The sequence below is a fragment of the Pogona vitticeps genome, chromosome 14, assembly GCF_051106095.1.
Source record: "Pogona vitticeps strain Pit_001003342236 chromosome 14, PviZW2.1, whole genome shotgun sequence".
Classification (NCBI taxonomy): Eukaryota; Metazoa; Chordata; class Lepidosauria; order Squamata; family Agamidae; genus Pogona; species Pogona vitticeps.
This window is the reverse complement of record NC_135796.1, coordinates 12,133,704-12,152,587: the sequence shown is the minus strand read 5'-3', so window position 1 is coordinate 12,152,587 and position 18,884 is coordinate 12,133,704. Positions and strand designations below refer to the sequence as shown.

Genomic DNA, 18,884 nt, shown 5'->3' with positions numbered 1-18,884 from the left:
GGACAAATCTGATTTTTGTAAAAGTATGTTTTACAACATTGGTGTTAAACCCTGCTTGATATGCAATTGTCCCTTTGTAAGAATCTCAATTAAATATAGGTTATCAGGCTTTAAATGTGGCCACAAGCTCTTTAGTTTAGAAGTAGAAACCTACTGGCAAGCTGTTGAGCTGGGACAGTATCAGTATTGTGTGAATCGATTGCCTGTCATACACAAGAAGGCATCTTTCATTTTGCATATACTTCAGTTCAGCTGATTTTTCACTGCCTCATTTCAAGAGACAAGACAGAATCTGTTCACGTTGTTTTCCTTTGTCACTGCTGGCCTCTTGTGTTCAAAATGAGCAAGGCATCTGTAGTACAGCTGAACATCTACATTCATCAGATTTTCCCCCCTCCCCTTCCAAGTTATTTTGATACCCAGTGCGGTGTAGTGTACAGTGGTGCCTCGCTTGACGACGATAATCCGTTCCAGCAAAATCGCTGTAGAACGAAATCGTTGTCAAGTGAAAGTAAAAAACCCATTGAAATGCATTGAAAACCGGTTCAATGCATTCCAATGGACGAACTACCTCATCGTGCAGCGAAGATCCTCCATAGGGCGGCCATTTTCCAGTGCCTGTTAAGCGAGGAATCCGTCCTAAACACAGTGGGGAGCCATTTTGCACAGCGGGGATCCATTTTGAAAGCCACTGATCAGCTGTTTTAAAATCATCGTTTAGTGAAGAATCGGTTCCCAAAGCAGGGAACTGATCGTCGTAAAGCGAATCTTCCACATTTAAACATCATTTTGCGATCGGAATAGCAATCGCTAAAAACTCATCGTAAAGCGGAATCGTCATCAAGCGGGGTAATAGTCAAGCAGGGCACCACTGTATAGAGTGATGGACTAGGACTCTGGAAATTCGGGTTCAAATCCCCACTCAGCCATGGAAACTCATTGGGGGCGAGGGACGAGTCAAACCACTCCTTAGCTACACCCCCGTCTACCTTGAAAGCCTCATTAGTGTCATTATAAGACAGTTCCAACTTGGCAACACAGAACAACAAGAAAATTACTTTAAAATAAATCAGACTGGGCAAGGCAGTGGCCCAAAGTCCTTCCTGATCTGTGCCAAGGAGAAAAGCAAAGTCCATAACCTCAGTTTCCCTGGTTCCTATATGTGTGGTTGTTGGGACGTTTCTTAATGGTGCTATCATTTCATTTTATGTTAGCAAAAAACATAGAAAATGGGTTGGAATGGCTTGAAAAAAATTCTTCAAGGTAATGATTTGATAAATGCCATCATCTGGGTTCAACGAATGAGCGAATGATGTTTATTCTAGAGAAACGCCGACCATGGATTCTAGACAGTGTGGTAGCCCAGCGTCAGATGGCTTACTCCTATTGATATCCTTCTCAGCGGCTCTATCTTTGCCCCCTCCCCTCTGTAGATGCGGTGCTACTTATTCGCAGATGATGAAGACCGTCGGGATTCATCCTACGTGTGCGGAGGAAATCACCAAGCTTCACATCACGAAGCGATCCGGCTCGGATCCAACCGTCACCGGCTGCTGAGGTTAAGAGCCATCCCTGGATCGAAAACGGAAAGAGCACGTGGCAGAAGTGGTCCAGCAGCTCAAGGAGGAAAGAGCAGAAGTTTAGGTTTGTGATTGCCGTTTTAATTTCCAGGCATTGCTCAATTTCAGCTTGTGTGAGTGAGAGCTTCAGAATAGTTACTTTCCTCGGTCTGGCCGGGGAATTCCAGTTTGTCATCTAAAAGATAACTTTCCCCGGTTCTGTTAACAGGATTGGCCAAATGCGCTATTGGCGATCACGGGATATGATGCTGACTTTAAGTGGCGTGAAAAGGGGGTGAACTCAAATTGAGTCCCTGCTAGGGACAGGAGAAACTTTTAATCTTAAGTTTGTTGCATTTCTCAGATTCCACCCAAATTCTCAGCCCGGCATTTTTGTATTAGTTGGCAAGGCTTTGTTTTTACAGTTTGAGTAATACTTGCACACAGTTTTTGCATGCATCCGCATTTTTGTGTGCCTTTCCCCCCCACTGGCTGAAGGTGTGTCCTGGTGTATTTTTTCAATTATACACCTTCTTGTGCCTTCTAGCTGTTTATGCTTCTGGAAGGTAAGTGTGCTTTTCTTCCTACTTGATTTCTTCAGATCTCCTCGTGGGCCGTGCAAATCAGCAAACGGTTGACGTGAGTTGCACTTTGTCCCAGGAAGTCCTGGGGAGATGCTGAAGGGTCTACTTAAGAATCTCAACTCCAACAAAACACTTTTCTATATTTAATGACTAGCAGTTACAAGGTTATAGGTTCCCTAAGAAAACCTCAAGGCCAGGGGATGAATCCAGACCTTGGGTGTCCCCCTTTCCCCGTGACACCAAGGTATGACCCCCAAATCATCTTGAACGCATCCGATCTGGTTTGATTTGGGACCACAAGCAGGGCTGATTCTGGAGACCACCATGAAACATCCAGGACCTCCAGGAAGGACGGAGAACTCATCCTCTCTGAAACGCTTTACTGCCCTATGGGACAGAATTGATCAGTCTGGCCTCCATGAACCGGTGGTCTGATTAAACATAGGCCAGCTTCTCTGCTTTTGTGTCCCCCACCCCACCCTCTTTCCATTTTGAACATCTGAACATCCTTGCCTGCAGATCAGTTACGTGGCAGTCAGCGCTTTAAGCTAATCTGCTTGTCATTCCACTGGAAGGCAATGGGATGTTCTCCTCTAATAGTTGGGGATGGGTTAGCCTCACCCTTATGCCGGGATGGGACTCGAGTCACAGAAATGGCTGTCAAGTCGGACTTAAGTCACACCGGTGACTTGGCTTGGGTTCTTTTTCCAATGAGTCACACTTGGAACTCACCTACCCCTCTCTTTTTTTATAGGGGGAAAAAGCTTATTTTTAATAGGGACTTGGACTTGGGACTTGGTACCAAAGACTTGGACTTGGAACTTGGTACCAAAGACTTGGACTTGGGACTTGGTACCAAAGACTTGGGACTTGGTACCAAAGACTTGGACTTGGGACTTGGTACCAAAGACTTGGACTTGGGACTTGGTACCAAAAACTTGGACTTGGGACTTGGTACCAAAGACTTGGGACTTGGTACTTGGTACCAAAGACTTGGTACTTGGTACCAAAGACTTGGACTTGGGACTTGGTATCAAAGACTTGGACTTGGGACTTGGTACCAAAGACTTGGACTTGGGACTTGGTACCAAAGACTTGGGACTTGGTACCAAAGACTTGGACTTGGGACTTGGTATCAAAGACTTGGACTTGGGACTTGGTACCAAAGACTTGGACTTGGGACTTGGTACCAAAGACATGGACCTGGTACTTAGTACCAAAGACTTGGGACTTGGTACCAAAGACTTGCCAACATCCCTGCCCTTATCCTGCCTGTAGCGGCTGCCGAGGAGCACGCTGGCTGTGGACGAGAGAGGCTTCGTGTGTGTCATCCAGCAGTGTCCCGACATTCCATTCGGCCTCTCTCTTTTCAGTGTGTCATCATGAGTTCTAGGACTGATTTTTTAAAAGCTCGGTAAACTCAGCAGATGTTAAGAAACAGCCAGATCTCCTTGCTAGGCCTGGAAAATCTACGTTGATCTCCGCAGCTCAAAGGCTTATGCTAGCTGAAAGCCGACTGCTCCGTATAGTTAATCTTTCCTCCCCCCCCCAATGTATTTACTGAATATAACAACTTCACTGATGGTTAAGAAAGAGAATGCTTTGTTCTTTAAAGCTTTGAGCCACATTGCGCTAAAATTAAGAGCCCATGGCCATCGTTTATAAAAACAGAGAGGGTAAAGTAAACATCCTGATTTTGTTGCGCAGTTTCCCACTGCGGAAGAGGCTAGCCACTCCTAAAATAACGCCGTGGAATCAGGAAATGCTGGTACATGACTCTATTCCCCAGTATCCAGATCGCTTTGTGGCATATCCTGCTTTCTCGGTGTGCCATGCGTCTTCCAAATGAACAGTGCATCGTATCTCCTACGAGCCAACTCTGCTTTCTGCTGAAAAGCTTTGGGCAGCCGGATGGCTCACACGATCGTCCTTTCCATTTCCAGGCTGTTAATGAGAACAGCCTCTCTCTCGTGCTCACAAGAAGGAACAGCTTTGCGGGCAGACTCTGGGTTGGTTTGTAGATGTTTGGAAAAAGGGAAGTAGGAGAAATAAATCTGCAGCAGGGGGAATCCTTGAAACCCCTGATTGAGGAGTGAGCGTGCTTCAGGCCCACAAGATGTGAGCTTGTGGGGAGAGGCAGAGAGGGGCGAGAGTCGGAACGACCTGGAGTCGTTCCTGCCTCGAACCCAGAACAGGAGCTCATGCTAGACATTTCCTCTGCGTTTTCTTATTTCAACAAGAAACACAGAACGAAGCAAAAGCAAAACGACATCTTAGCACTTTAAAGTGCTCTATTTTAATGTAAGCTTTCGTGGAACATTTTCCCACTTCTTCACACACGTGAGTCGGAATAGGGAGGCCACTACGTGGTAAAACATCCTGACTTCCGTTGGAGAGAAAAACGCCTGGCGAATTCCAGCTTGCCGTTCACTTTTGGGACCGCAGGTTCTCGACCGTCTAAAAAGCCTGATGAAGTGGACGGTCTTGATCCACGAAAGCTAGCAGATCACACGGATATTCTCAGTGTATCGCCTACTTATTACGTAATGATCACAGGGATCTCTTTGATTTCTTTAGTCACCTGTGAATTTCTTATTTCTGTCATGACCAGAAGGTGGAGGTGCTGGCTAACAGGAAACAAGAGGAATGCCCCGTGCTTATATAGAGATACTGTATATATTTTCCTATCCAGGGCGAAAAGTCAATGGAAAAGGATGCCCAGTCAAAATGCTGAGTAAAATCTCCTCTTTGTCCTTTCCGAAGGGCAACCGTATTGTTAGCGATTTTGTAAATAGAACTGCTGGCTTAAAAGCTTTTGCTTGCTACGAGAGGGAAGAGTTTTCTCAGGCATCAGAAAGATCAGTCCCAGGTCTACCCAAAGGACGGATGTAATGAATACTCACAAATCTTCTCCCCCTTGATGAGACACATCCAGACACTCTGAGCAATCCCTGTGAACATTTTTGCTTTTTCACCAGCAGTAGCACTAGGTTTTTTTTTTTCATAAAATATAAGCTACTTTACATTTAAAGCCTTTACTTTTCAGAAACTAGAAAGCATGCTTTTTAGTTTCTGAAAAATTCCCCTTGCCATTGAGATCATCACCCTTATGTAGAGACAATTCTCGAACCAGGTTTTTGCCCAAAGCCTGCTGCTCCAATTTAGCATTCTGTACTTCAACATGCATCTGGTTCAAGATGGGTCTATAGATCAATTTATTTAGCTTGTTACACCTATATCTTGCTTCTCCCCTCCCCAGAAATTCAAAGTGCAACACATAGCTGTTCTGCTTGTCTCATGCCAATGGTGGGATTGTGGCAATTATCATTCCCTATTTCCCCCCCCCCAAAAAAAACACCTTTTCTTCTCTCTGCTGTGAACACCCAGCCCTCAGGTAGAGCAAGATAATAGTTTTCCCTTGAAAGAACTTCTGTGTCATGTTAAGTAAATATATATATCTCAAAATAATGCCAGTCTTGACATGCTGTCATTTCTATGGGGGTGGGTGGGGGAAGTTGCAGAGTTGAATGGAACCTCTTCTTGATAGGACATGCATCGTGCCGTCTTTTTCCTTTCTGCCTCTCGCTTGAGCAGCCTGCGAGGAAGTGACCTATTACATTGTTTAGCAAAATTCTCTTCTTCCTCCTCTCTCCCATCGGTGCCTCCAGTTGTTTGTCAGAACGACAGTCCCTGCACTGTGCAGATAAATGGATTTTTCCCCTCCTCCTTGCATAAGACCATCAACCCAACAGATGGATCTCACTCAGTAGAGAAACCTGTGCGATGCCGTCAAGGGGGTGCCGTTAATCCACCCCAGCACTGTCAAAAGCCGCTCTTTTAATTGATCCATTTATGTTGCAAGGGTTCCCCCCCTCCCCGTAGTTGTAGAATCACAAGTCAGACCCACCACCACCCTGTAAAGCATCTGGAATTCAAGGGCAACTCCACATTCTGATGGCTGATGAAATGCTTTTTTTTTTGTTTCCCTCCGTATAAATTTAGATTTACGCTGATGGACCAGAACTGATGGCAGAGTTGGGGGAGATGGAAGCCCCCCCCAAATTGGGGAATTTGCTCGCCTTCCTGATGGATTCTGTCTCATGCTCTCCAGGGATGGTCTTTCTGTAACCGTATTGGCCAGGCTAACATTGACTCAAATGGTATGATGGATGGTTCAGATGATTTTTTTTTGTATGTGCAAATCTGGGAAACCATCTACGTTTCTCGAATAAACATCGGCCGGCCAGCCAGCCTGCTGGATGCCAGCTAATGACGGCTTGTGTATCAACCCACATGTTGGGGTAGACAGGTCTGATGATCACTGGCTCCATAAGTCAACTGAAGTCATCTTGTTGTGTTTCTCATGGACAATCTTTTGGGAGAATAAAGAATTTTTTTCTCACCTGTTATTGACTGTGGTTCCTTTAAAAGGTAAAGGTAAAGGTTCCCCTTGACAATTTTTGTCCAGTCGTGTTCGACTCTAGGGGGCGGTGCTCATCCCCGTTTCCAAGCCATAGAGCCAGCGTTTTTGTCCGAAGACAATCTTCCGTGGTCACATGGCCAGTGCGACTTAGACACGGAACGCTGTTACCTTCCCACCGAGGTGGTCCCTATTTATCTACTCGCATTTTTGCATTTTACATGCTTTCGAACTGCTAGGTTGGCGGGAGCTGAGACAAGCGATGGGAGCTCACTCCGTCGCGTGGATTCGATCTTACGACTGCTGGTCTTCTGACCCTGCAGCACAGGCTTCTGCAGATTAGCCCACAGCGCCACCACGTCCCTCTGTGGTTCCTTTGGGGTAGTTTAATTACTTTTTTTAAAAAAAGTTCAGTCAATCGCCTGATTTAGAAATTGTCCAGGCTTAACGCAGTTCACAGCCAAGCCAGATAGAATAGGAAGAGTTTGGTGGTCGGTGCCGGTTCATTTCTCAGCTAAACCGGTTTTTGGTGTTTCAAAGCCCCACCTCCTCCAGTGGATAGCCACTCAGAGGCAATACCTGGAGGAGGCGGAGCAGGGAAGCCAGGCTGCTGCCTCTGATTGGTGCCCAAAGGGAGGAGGCGGGGCTTCGAAGCGCCAAACACTTGTTCAACCAAGAAATGAATAGGCGCAAACCCGGTGAACCGGCGGGTCGTGTCCATCTCTAAAAAATAGCAATAATATGTTCCAACTGGAGACACGTGAAAACCGTTCATAACAAATCTATAAAGCCTCTAAAGCAAGATAGCAATTGCATAGTCTTTGTGCCTATTTATTTTTCTCATTAATTTTCTACAGAATATAAACAGCAATACACGATAGTTATCCGCACTTCTTCAAGCAAGCTTATTTTGTTCATATTTTGGAGCCAGGAGGGGAAAAAACAACAACAGATGCACAATTCTTGTATCTATTCTTGTAGCTCACAGAGCCAAAACCCCCTTGATAAATGAACATTTTCACGGTCAGCTTTAAAAAGACCCATGTTTTGACCCTGCTGATTAGTGCTCACTAGAGAAGAGTGTGGAGTAATGGATAGAGTGACGGACTAGGATTCTGAGGAGCAGGGTTTGAATTCCCACCCAGACGTGGAAACTCACTGAGCGATTGGAACTGGTAAAAACTATCTCACCTTGAAAGCCTGATTAGGGTTGCTATAAGTTGTTTCGACTTGATGGTATATAACAACCGAGAAGAGTAGAATAGCAGGAGCATAGATGTTTGAGAGGAAGGCAACCACAGCTGTTGATAAGCAGTGGAAAGAATGTCATCCTTACTTTGAAACCCTCATCAGTGTCAAGTCTCTCCACCCATGCATGTTGCAACTTTTCCACCCTTGTCTTGTCCAAGTTCCATCGCCCAGCGGGCAACATTCTTGCAATGAGCTTCTCCATGCTTCGGGAAGCTGCTCCTGCGATAACAGCACTACATCTCACCCCAGAGATTGTCTTGAATCTGACTGGTGGGGTCTGCTAGGGCTTGTACATCCTTTGGAACAGTGGTCCCCAACCTTGGGCCTCCAGATGGTCTTGGACTACAACTCCCAGAAACTTTCAACACCACCTCTGCTGGCCAGGATTTCTGGGAGTTGAAGTCCAAGAACATCTGGAGGGCCAAGGTTGGGGACCACTGCTTTGGAAGACCAGAGACACCTCCATGCCATAATGAGGGCATGGGAGGGAGGAAGCCCATGGTATAGCATGATTTCGTCATCCATTGCAATCCACAATGTTTTTCTTGATGTAACGAATAACTTTTTGGGATCCATTGCTTTAGAAGACAACAAAAACGAAAGAGAAATGGTGAGCCTCGGACTTTTGATACCTTAAGTTGCATTTAGGAAGGGAGAATTAAGGTTGACTTCATTCAAAAGTCATGCCAAACGTTATTTCTGTGCTAACTGCGGTTTCAAGTTGAGGAATGAACTTGCAAACTTTTTAAAAAAATCTTTATCACATTTAGATAGGGATTATTATTCATTAGCTGACAGCACAGCCAATATAACCCACAGGAAATTAAAATAAAGTTCTCTCTACTTTTGTAACACTTTGGGACCCTAACACACTGTCCCTGCCTATTCCTTCAAAAGAAATCTTAGGAGTCTTCTCCAGTGTAAAAGGTAAAGGTTCCCCTTGACAATTTTTGTCCAGTCATGTTCGACTCTAGGGGGCGGTGCTCATCCCCGTTTCCAAGCCATAGAGCCAGCGTTTTGTCCGAAGACAATCTTCCGTGGTCACATGGCCAGTGCGACTTAGACACGGAACGCTGTTTACCTTCCCACCGAGGTGGTCCCTATTTATTTACTTGCATTTGCATGCTTTCGAACCGCTAGGTTGGCGGGAGCTGGGACAAGCGATGGGCGCTCAATCCGTTGTGTGGATTCGATCTTACGACTGCTGGTCTTCTGACCCTGCAGCACAGGCTTCTGCGGTTTAACCCGCAGCGCCACCATGTCCCGCCCCTCACCAGTGTAGACATATCTAAACCAGCTCTGGCAAAGGGAGTGTACCACAGAGGTTGGAAAAGTTACTTTATTCGGCTAGAAGCCTCCGGGAAGCATGGCCATTACAGCTGAGAAGTCGCAGTCTTAAATATTTTCCCTGAGCTCAGTTGTATCATGTGCTTTGAAACGATGTCCTGCTGTTGTCGTTGTGTTGAAGTGGGTGCTTGGTTTTGTCTAAACCATGCCTGGTTATCAGATTTGCAGATCACACAAAATTGGGTGGAATAGAAGACAGAAGAACGACATTCTTCTGGAAGACAGAAACAAAATTCAAAAAGATCTTGATAGGCTTCAGCACTGGGAGGAAAGCAACAGAATTAAATTTAATCAGGAAAAGTGCAAAGTTCTACACCTGGCCAAAAAGGAAAGCAAGGCACAGTTGCAAGATGTAGGATACATGGCTTAGTACTACTGTGAAGGAGAAGGATCTTGGAATTGTTGCAGATCACCAGTTGAATATGCGCCAAGACAATTCCAAGACCCTTCTCATTCGCAGTATTACTTAACCATACGGTTGCAAAAAAGGGCAAATGCTATTTTAGGCTGCATTAACAGAAGTACAGTCTACAAATCCTGTGAGGTGCTAGTCCCCTTCTGTTCAGCCTGGGTCAGGCCTCATCTAAAGTACTGTGTCCAGTTCTGGACACCACAATTTAAGAAGGATGCCAACAAGCTGGAGCAAGTTCAGAGGAGGGCAACAAGGATGATCAGGAGGCTGGAAACTAAGCGCTAGGAGGAAAGACTGAAAGAACTGGACATATTTAGCCTCAAGAAAAGAAGACTGAGGCGAGATAGGATAGCAGTTTTTTTTGAATACTTGAAAGGTAGTCATACAGAGGTAAAGGTTCCCCTTGACAATTTTTGTCCAGTCGTGTTCGACTCTAGGGGGCGGTGCTCATCCCCGTTTCCAAGCCATAGAGCCAGCGTTTTGTCCGAAGACAATCTTTCCGTGGTCACATGACCAGTGCGATTTAGACACAGAATGCCGTGACCTTCCCACCAAGGTGGTCCCTATTTATCTACTCGCATTTACATGCTTTCGAACCGCTAGGTTGGCGGGAGCTGGGACAAGCGACGGGCGCTCACTCCGTCGCGTGGATTCGATCTTAAGACTGCTTGGTCTTCTGACCCTGCAGCACAGGCTTCTGCGGTTTAGCCCACAGCGCCACCACGTCCCTCATACAGAGAAAAGGCAGGATCTGTTCTCAGCATTCCCAGAGTACAGGATTTGTAATAATGGACACAAGTTCCAGGAAGTCCGATTTCAGTTGAATATCAGGAAAAACCTCATATCTATTTGAGAATTATGCTAGTAGAACCCTTTACTGTGGGAGGTGGTGAGCACTTCAACACTGGAGGTAATCAGAAGAAAACTAGACAATCACCTATCAGATAAACTTTGATTTGGATTTCTGCATTGAGCTGGGGATTGGACTCCATGGCCTTATAGACCTCTTCCAACTCCATGATTCTACCAAAAAAGAGTAACCAAATAGCTTTTAGTGTGCAAAACCTAATATGAAACTCTTTAACACAATAATATCATGCTTTACAAATGGAAATTTGAGCTGCCAGCAGTTCTGTATTGCTAGCAAAATGCTAATGAACTTCTCATAACGTATATCTTATTTTGATGCCTTGTGATATTTTTAAGGTATTAATTAAACCGTTGCCCATCCCTAATGTCACAACTTTAAGCTTCAGGCATCAAAGCAATAAGGAGTACAAGCTTTGGAGGTAACAGGGGAAGACCACACCCTTAAGTACATCCTAACTTTCTAGTCTGCTCTTCTTCACCAGATCTTAATATGCAAGCAGACATTTAAGGGGAGAAAGGAGTGTGGAGGAAACTGAATTGTGTGGCCCTTTAGGGACTGCATTTGTTTTGGTGTAGCCTTTTTGTGGGTCAAAGACTACTTCTGACACCAATTTGAATCTTGGTGTGGTTAATCACTGGCTTTTAGACCTGAGGGATCTTTGGAGGTCATCAGCATGTGTATGTGTGAAGTCAGAACCAACATATAAGCAACCTTAATAAGGCATTCAAGGTCAGTGAGATATTTAAGGAGTGGGGGATTTGAACTCTGTCCTTCAGAGTCTTCATCTGTCACTCTGCCCACTACAGTGCACAGGGAAGCTAGGGAATCAAAATCTCCAATTTCCACACGTTGGTCCAAGGCACTGAAATAATGGGTGGAAAACTGGGGAAATGGATTAATGCTGATTAATTACAAAAAATGCAGATGAGCCTGTGTTTAGACAGCAACATGTTGCAAACAGGATTAGATGCAGTCTTTTGTTTCTGCTCTGAAACCCTTTACAACAGTGGTCCCCAACCTTGGGCCTCCAGATGTTCTTGGACTACAACTCCCAGAAGCCTTCACCACCACCTCTGCGGGCCAGGATTTCTGGGAGCTGAAGTCCAAGAACATCTGGAGGCTCATGGTTGGGGGCCGCTGCTTTTTACAGGATGCCCAACTTACCTCCACTACAATACTGCGAGTTCCATGCCGTGTGTTTTCCGAGCAAGGTTGAAATTCTCCCCAGGGCATCGAAGCTACAGTTCAAATACATGCCTCTTTATCCAGCTAATGAGGACTAACAGATCCACATATGATAAAGGTGTATTGGAAATGTTTATTGGAACAGGAACACCAAGGGAACTCCCTTTAAACATAGCTGCAGCCAGAAACGATTCAAAGGTGAATATTTATTAGAGTGCCAGGCTCAAATGCAAAAATAAAATTGATTCCATGAAGAGTACCTGTCTTCTCTTTTGTCTCCAACTTACACTAAACCCAACTTGTAGATAAAAGAATGAATAACAGATTCATAGAATAATGGAGTTGGAAGGGGTCTGAAAGGCCACAGATCAATGCAGGAATCCAAATCAAAGCAGATCTGACAGATGGTTGTCTAATTTTCTCTTGAATGCCTCCAGTGTTGGAGCGCTCACCACCTTCTGAGGTCATTGGTTCTGTTGTCGTTAGTTAGTTAATTAGGCATCCTTCAGTCTCGAAAGACTATGGTGACGTGCTCTGTATGGAGGGCTTGGAACAGCGCCTAGTGTGGCTGAGGAGGCCGATTCGAGAGTGACAGTCTCTTCCACACTGAAGACAAATCCAATCTGTCCCCTGTCCAGCTCCCTGGTTTTGCTGCTTTTGTGACTTCCTCTTTGCCTCGGCCTGCTGGACAAGGGTCTCTTCAAATTGGAAGAGGCCGTGATGCACTGCCTGCCTCCAGGCTGAATGCTCAGATGTCAGGGTTTCCCATCTGTTGAAGTCTATTCCTAAGGCCTTCAGATGCCGCTTGCAGATATCCTTGTATCACAGCTGTGGTCTCCCCTCTGGGGCGATTTCCCTGCACTAATTCTCCATACAGGAGATCCTTTGGAATCCGACCATCAGCCATTCTCACGACGTGCCCAAGCCAACGTGGACGTCGCTGTTTCAGTGATGTATACATGCTGAATATTCCAGCTCGTTCTAGGACTACTCTGTTTGGAACTTTGTCCTGCCAGGTGATGCCAAAAATCCGTCGGAGGCAACGCATATGGAACGTGTTCAGCTTCCTCTCCTGCTGTGCACAAAGGGTCCAGGACCCACTGCAGTACAGGAGTGTGCTCAGGACACAGGCTCTATAGACCTGGATCTTGGTATGTGTCGTCAGCTTCTTATTGAGCCATACTCTCTTTGTGAGTCTAGAGAACATGGTAGCTGCTTTGCCAACGCGTTTATCCAGCTCGACATCCAGGGAGAGGGTGTCAGAGATGGTTGAGCCAAGGTACACAAAGTCATGAACAACCTCCAATTCTGTTGTCGTACTGCTCTAACAATTAGGAAGTTTTTCCTGTTACTCAACTGAAATTTCGCTTCCCGGAACTTGAGCTCACTATTACACGTCCTGCACTCTGGAATGATTGAGAACAGAAGCTGATAGACCAAGAAGAAGAAGAAGAAGAAGAAGAAGAAGAAGAAGAAGAAGAAGAAGAAGAAGAAGAAGAAGAAGAAGAAGAAGAAGAAGAAGAAGATGATGATGATGATGATTCACTTGAAATATGGTGCTGGAGAAGAGCTTTGCTTGGACTGCCAGAAAGACCAACAAGTGGGTCCTAGAGCAAATCAAGCTGGAATGATCTCTGGAGGCAAAAATAATGAAACTGAGGCTGTTCTGATTTGGGAATATCATGAGAAGGGCAGGATTCTCTGAAAAAGACCACCGTACAGGGAAAGGTGGAAAGCAGCAGGAAAAGAGGAAAGCCAAGATGGATTGACTTCCTAAAGGAAGCCACAGGCTTGAGTCTACATGGGCTAAGCAGGGCTGTTGAGGACAGGCCGTTTTTGGAGATGGCTCATTCAGAGGGTCCCTGTAGGTTGGTGGTGACGTCACAGCACATAATAACAACAACTCTGAAGCTGGCTGCCTTAAATGTAGAATGCATACAATTGCATAAGGTTATAAAATATGGACTTCTTTGAGATTACCATCAGGGTCAGACAAGGCTGTATCCTGCCCCACTCCTTTTCCTGGTGGCCCTTGATGACGTCATGGGGCCAACTGGAGTACATCCTGGGAGACGCATCCACTGGATTGACCAAAGTTATCCTGGCCATCTGGATTTTGCCGACGGTATTGCTTTGCTTGTGGAAGATGAACTGAAACGGCAGCACGCCATGACTTCCCCGGATGAAGAGGCAAATATAGTTGTCCCCAGGATAAGCCCCAAGAAATCGAAAATCACGCACGTGAACTCCACGGTCCCTACACGGGGAATTGTACCCAGACAGCAGCGGTTGGAGGAAGTGGAGAGGTTCTCTTCTCTGGGTGGTGTGATTGTCCAGAATGGAGGTGCAGAGGTGGACAGCATCATCTGCCCGATATGTTACATAGCCTGGATCATCATCCAGTTGAAAAATAATAGCTGAGAATTCTTACTATGCTAATTCCGTTTGCTGGAAAACAAAAGCAGATGAATCCGGAGGTCCAAAGTCCAGAAATAAATTAAGATCTCAGTGGCATCTTTTGGAAGCGTCTTTATCTTTAAGATTATATGTGAATTTAACACAAAAGCAAAATGCACACTTGAACGACTTGGTACACATGCGTAGGATGAGAGCAACGCTCTACTGAATGGACTCACAGGTTCATTTGGAAAAAAAAAATTAATTGAATATGGGAGACAAAAGGCTAGCAACCCAATCCTCCCACTTCGACATAATTGAGTCAGTTGCTGCGCTTGAAATTTGACGCCTTCACTCCCCGAGCTTAATTTTGCCACCATTTAGCTTGTTTGTATTGGAACACTTTCCCGGCTTTGATCTTTCTTTCCAAACCTTGCTCGGAAGTGCACAGAGTTGGTGCTCCTCCTCATCTCATAGGCCTGCCACCGGTCAGGTCTTTCATGTTCTTCTGGAGCATGACGGGTGGGGACCAGAGAAAGCCTACAAAAGGCAGAAAGGGTCTCCGGAATCCTGTTGACAAATAAGGTGCTTTTTAAAAAAATAAGTAAATAGAATAATATTAACCTTAGGACTGCTGAGCTGGAAGGGACGCTATGGATCATCAAGGCCAGCCTCTGCCAAGGAGACGCTACGGGGAATCGAACTCGCAACTTCTGGATACGCAGCCAGATAACCTAAATCATTGTGCTATCTAGCAGTTCGATGTTAGTAAGTAAAATGGAAAGAGGAACATAAACTACCCACAAATCCTTTTTAATGGTGCTACTTCATCATTCAAGAAAGAAACAAAAATTATTGGCCATATTTATTTGGAACTCAAAGTCTTTCTCTCTCTCTCTCTCTCTCTGCTCACCTTTAAATCTATGGGTATCTGAAGAAGTCCATTATTTGGCTAATCCTTGATCCTCCAGAAGTACATCGAGAGGTGCAAACAATTAACAAAAAAGGTAATACAGCGCCAAACGCACCCACTTGATGAATACCAACTCCCAAGACAGCGGCTAAAATCAAGGAAATGTTTTCTGCACACCTCTCAGGCTCAAAATATTAAACCAGAAGAGGCTAAGCCCAACCTATGGAGAACAAAAATAACACACCGCCATAGTTTAAGACAGGGATCAACAGGAATACCTTCACAAAAGGGCAACCAAGATGGTGAAGAGTGTGGAAATCAACTCCTATAAGGAACAATCAATACAACTTGGAGAAAAGAAGACTGGGAGGTGATATGATAGCCATCTTCAAATACTTTATAGGCACTCAACTTAGTCGAAGGCGCAAGCTTGTGTTCTGTAGCTCCAGAGAACATGGCTTAAACGAATGACAAAGTACAAGAACTGAGTTTTCCGCTAAACATTTGGAAGAACTTGCTGCCAGCAAAAGCTGTTTGAAAATGGAAGAGACTACCTTCATTGTTGTTGTTTTTTAGTTAAGTCGTGTCCAACTCTTCACGACCCCATGGACCAGAGCACGCCAGGCCCTCCTCTCTTCCACTGCCTCCCGGAGCTGGGTTAGATTCATGTTGGTATTTTCAGTGACCTGTCCAGCCATCTCATCCTCTGTCGTCCCTTTCTCCTCTTGCCTTCACACTTTCCCAACATCAAGGTCTTTTCCAAGGAGTCTTCTCTGCTCGTGAGATGGCCAAAGTATTGGAGCCTCAGCTTCAGGATCTGCCCTTCCCGTGAGCACTCAGGCTTGATGTCCTATAGAATGGATAGGTTTGTTCTCTTTGCAGTCCAGGGGACACTCAAGAGCCTCCTCCAGCACCACAATTCAAAAGCATCAATTCTTCGGCGGTCAGCCTTGTTTATGGTCCAGCTCTCACTTCCGCACATCGCTACTGAAAAAACCATAGCTTTGACGATGCGGACCTTTGTCGGCAAGGTGCTGTCTCTGCTTTTTAAGATGCTGTCTGGGTTTCTCATCACTTTCCTCCCAAGAAGCAGGCATCTTTTAATTTTGTGGCTGCTGTCACCATCTGCAGTGATCATGGAACCCAAGAAAGTAAAATCTGTCACTGCCTCCATATCTTCCCCTTCTATTTGCCAGGAGGTGATGGGACTAGTGGCTGTGATCTTAATTTTTTGATGTTGAGCTTCAGACCATTTTTTGCACTCTCCTCTTTCACCCTCATTAAGAGGTTCTTTAATTCCTCCTCACTTTCTGTCCACCTTCATTAGAGGCTTTTAAACAGCAGTTGGATGGACATCTTCCAAGGGTGCTTTAGTGGTAGATTTTCTGCTGTTACAGAGAGTTAGACTGGATGACTCTTCTGGTTGGTGACTCTTCAGTTCTTCAATTTTAGGATTCTGTGGCAGGAGGGGCCAGGTGCTCTTTTGCATTCAGAGAGAACGGGTTTGCCCTGAAACTGCAGAAATGAGAGGAGATATCTTCTGATTTTTGCCATCCTCTAGGACAGTTGTTCCCAACCTTGGGTCCTCAGATGTTCTTGGACCACAACTCCCAGAAGCCTTCACTGCTAGCTGTGCAGGCCAGGATTTCTGAAAGCTGTACTCCAAGGACCTATAGGGATCCAAAGTTAGGTGCCACTGATCCTAACATCAAACAGAAGATGTATCTCTTTTTCTCCCAAGAATAACATCCAAGCAAAGTGGGAGAACAGTGTGGGACCAGAACCCATAGGGTCATGTTACCATATTTTTCCATGTATAAGACTATACTTTTGTCTAAAATCTTTAGATTAAAAATTGAGGGTCGTCTTATACACAGAAGTAAGCTGTGGAGAGAAAAAAACAAGTGGAGTGGAAAGCAGGGATCAAAGCGATCCTGCAGTGCTTTGATCCCTTTCCCCCTACATTTGCTAAGCCCCACTTAGATTTCTTAATTTTGGGTTAGAAAAGTCTTATACATGGGGGTGTCTTATACATGGAAAAAATGGTACATGTCATCTTCTTTTCACCTTAAGAAGAGCTTCCTGACAGCACATGATCTTCATTAGGGAGAACATACTGGCCCAGAATGTGGTGGTCTATTCTTCATTTGAAACTCTTAAGAATCAAAGGGTTGATGGCTATCCACCAAGGACACCATAGCAGTGGATCCCCTGCACGGACCAGAGGCTGGAGTAGATCAAATGTGGGGAATCTCTTTCAGCCTACGCCCAATTAATTTTTCAGAAATGTTCTTGGACGGCGTGTTCCAAGGGCGGAAACAGTCCTTTCAATGTTGTGTGATTAGACGATTCTTCAGTGACAAATCCCAACATTTGACATCAATTAGAAATTCAAGGAAGAACACGTTTCTCCTCAGACAGTAATTAAAAAAAAATTCAAAACAACCCCACAGCGCTAGAGACAACAACCGGAGAAGATGTTGATGTAATTATGTGAATAAAACCCCTGAATCTTCCTGTCCGCCAAACACCAGGGAGCTAATTGTGCTCCATTGTGACACTCCGGCTTGATATTGTCAGTTATTCTTAGATCTAATCCTCTAACATCGAGGCTTGATGGGCCGTGAGAGATCTCCCCTTCAGCGCCTCCCTTGCAACTGATGTCAGTCAAACTTGCCAGCACAGAAAACGCTTGTCGCAAAGGCCTGGGCCCCGTGTTGTTGTGGTATTTAGGCCTCCCGACTGAACAGCGTTTAATCTTGTGTACACCTTAAGAAAACATCAGTTCAGCCGACCGGGGGCTCAGGAGACATGGATGGGACCCTGCATGTCGAAGGAACAAAAGACAATGAGCTCATGTTTGATGGATCTGACATGAAACCCTGAAGACATGTCACAGGGGCGGCAGCAGTGCAAGTATCTAGGTTCCATTAGGGAAGAGGAGCAGAGGCACGCACCCAAAAATAGGCAGAGGATGAGCTGACATGAAGATAGAATAATATACTTTCTCCTCCTTTCAGAAGTACAGTGGTGCCTCACTACACGATGATAATCCGCTCCACTGAAATCGCTGTTTAGCGAAATCATTGTCTAGCGAAAAGCATTTCCCCATTGGAATGCATTGAAACCTGTTTAATGCATTCCAACGGGGAATAATCGTCATTGTCTAGCGAAGATCGGCCACAGGAAAGCCGCTTTATGAACCGCCGATCAGCTGTTTAAATCGCTGTCTTGCAAAGCTTAGATCCCGAAAACACCCCTTTTGCGAGCGCAGAGGGAGCTGTCAAAATCGTCGTCTAGTGAAAATCGGTTTGCAAAGCAGGGACCAAACATTGTCCAGCGAAATTCCCCCATAGGAATCACTGTTTTGCGAATCGCTATAGCGATCGCAAAAAGCCAATGTCTAGCAAAAAACTGTCATGCGGGGTAACTGTCTAGCGAGGCACCACTGTAATATACTTTCTCCTCTTTTCAGAAGTATTAAAATTAGGAAGCTGCTTGATGTGTTGGTCCATCAAGCCGAGCATCATCTGCTGAGACTCATGAGACTCAAGCACCCCTTGAAGATGTCCATTCAACTGCTACTTAAAAGCCTCTAATGAAGGTTGGCAGAAAGTGAGAGTTTCTGGTGGGATCCTTTCCTAAACCTTCCTGAATGCTAAACTTGGTGGCTTCTCCATGAAATGTGTGTGATGTACCACAAAACTCCCCCCCCCGCTATTTAACATCCATTTCCTCCCATTTATGTTCTAACCAGATCCAATCATGCTTAGCTTCCAACATGAGACAATACCAGGCCAATTCATGGTGTTTATGATAATGACATATAAATAGCGTCATTATAATCAAATTATTGTTGTAATATGTATTGCGGCAGCGGTTTGATTCCTATCCTTTCCTTCTAACACGGAGGATAGCTAAATGATCCAGTTAAAACACCTGTGT

At 45.2% G+C, this 18,884-nt stretch overlaps 1 protein-coding gene across 3 annotated transcripts in view; it reads left to right on the top strand.

Annotated features, from left to right (window-relative positions):
* The window catches only part of TXNRD2 (thioredoxin reductase 2), a 53,264-nt gene extending 46,712 nt beyond the window's left edge, over positions 1 to 6,552 (top strand). For all 3 annotated transcript variants that reach the window (XM_078381691.1, XM_072983712.2, XM_078381690.1), the window contains 2 exons: positions 1,434 to 1,644; positions 6,146 to 6,552. Coding sequence is in view for 2 of the 3 variants with exons in the window: in XM_072983712.2 (XP_072839813.2) it covers positions 1,434 to 1,557 (124 nt within the window). In the remaining variant the exon portion in view is untranslated. The remainder of the gene's footprint in view (positions 1 to 1,433; positions 1,645 to 6,145) is intronic.
* Positions 6,553 to 18,884: the final 12,332 nt, after the last annotated feature.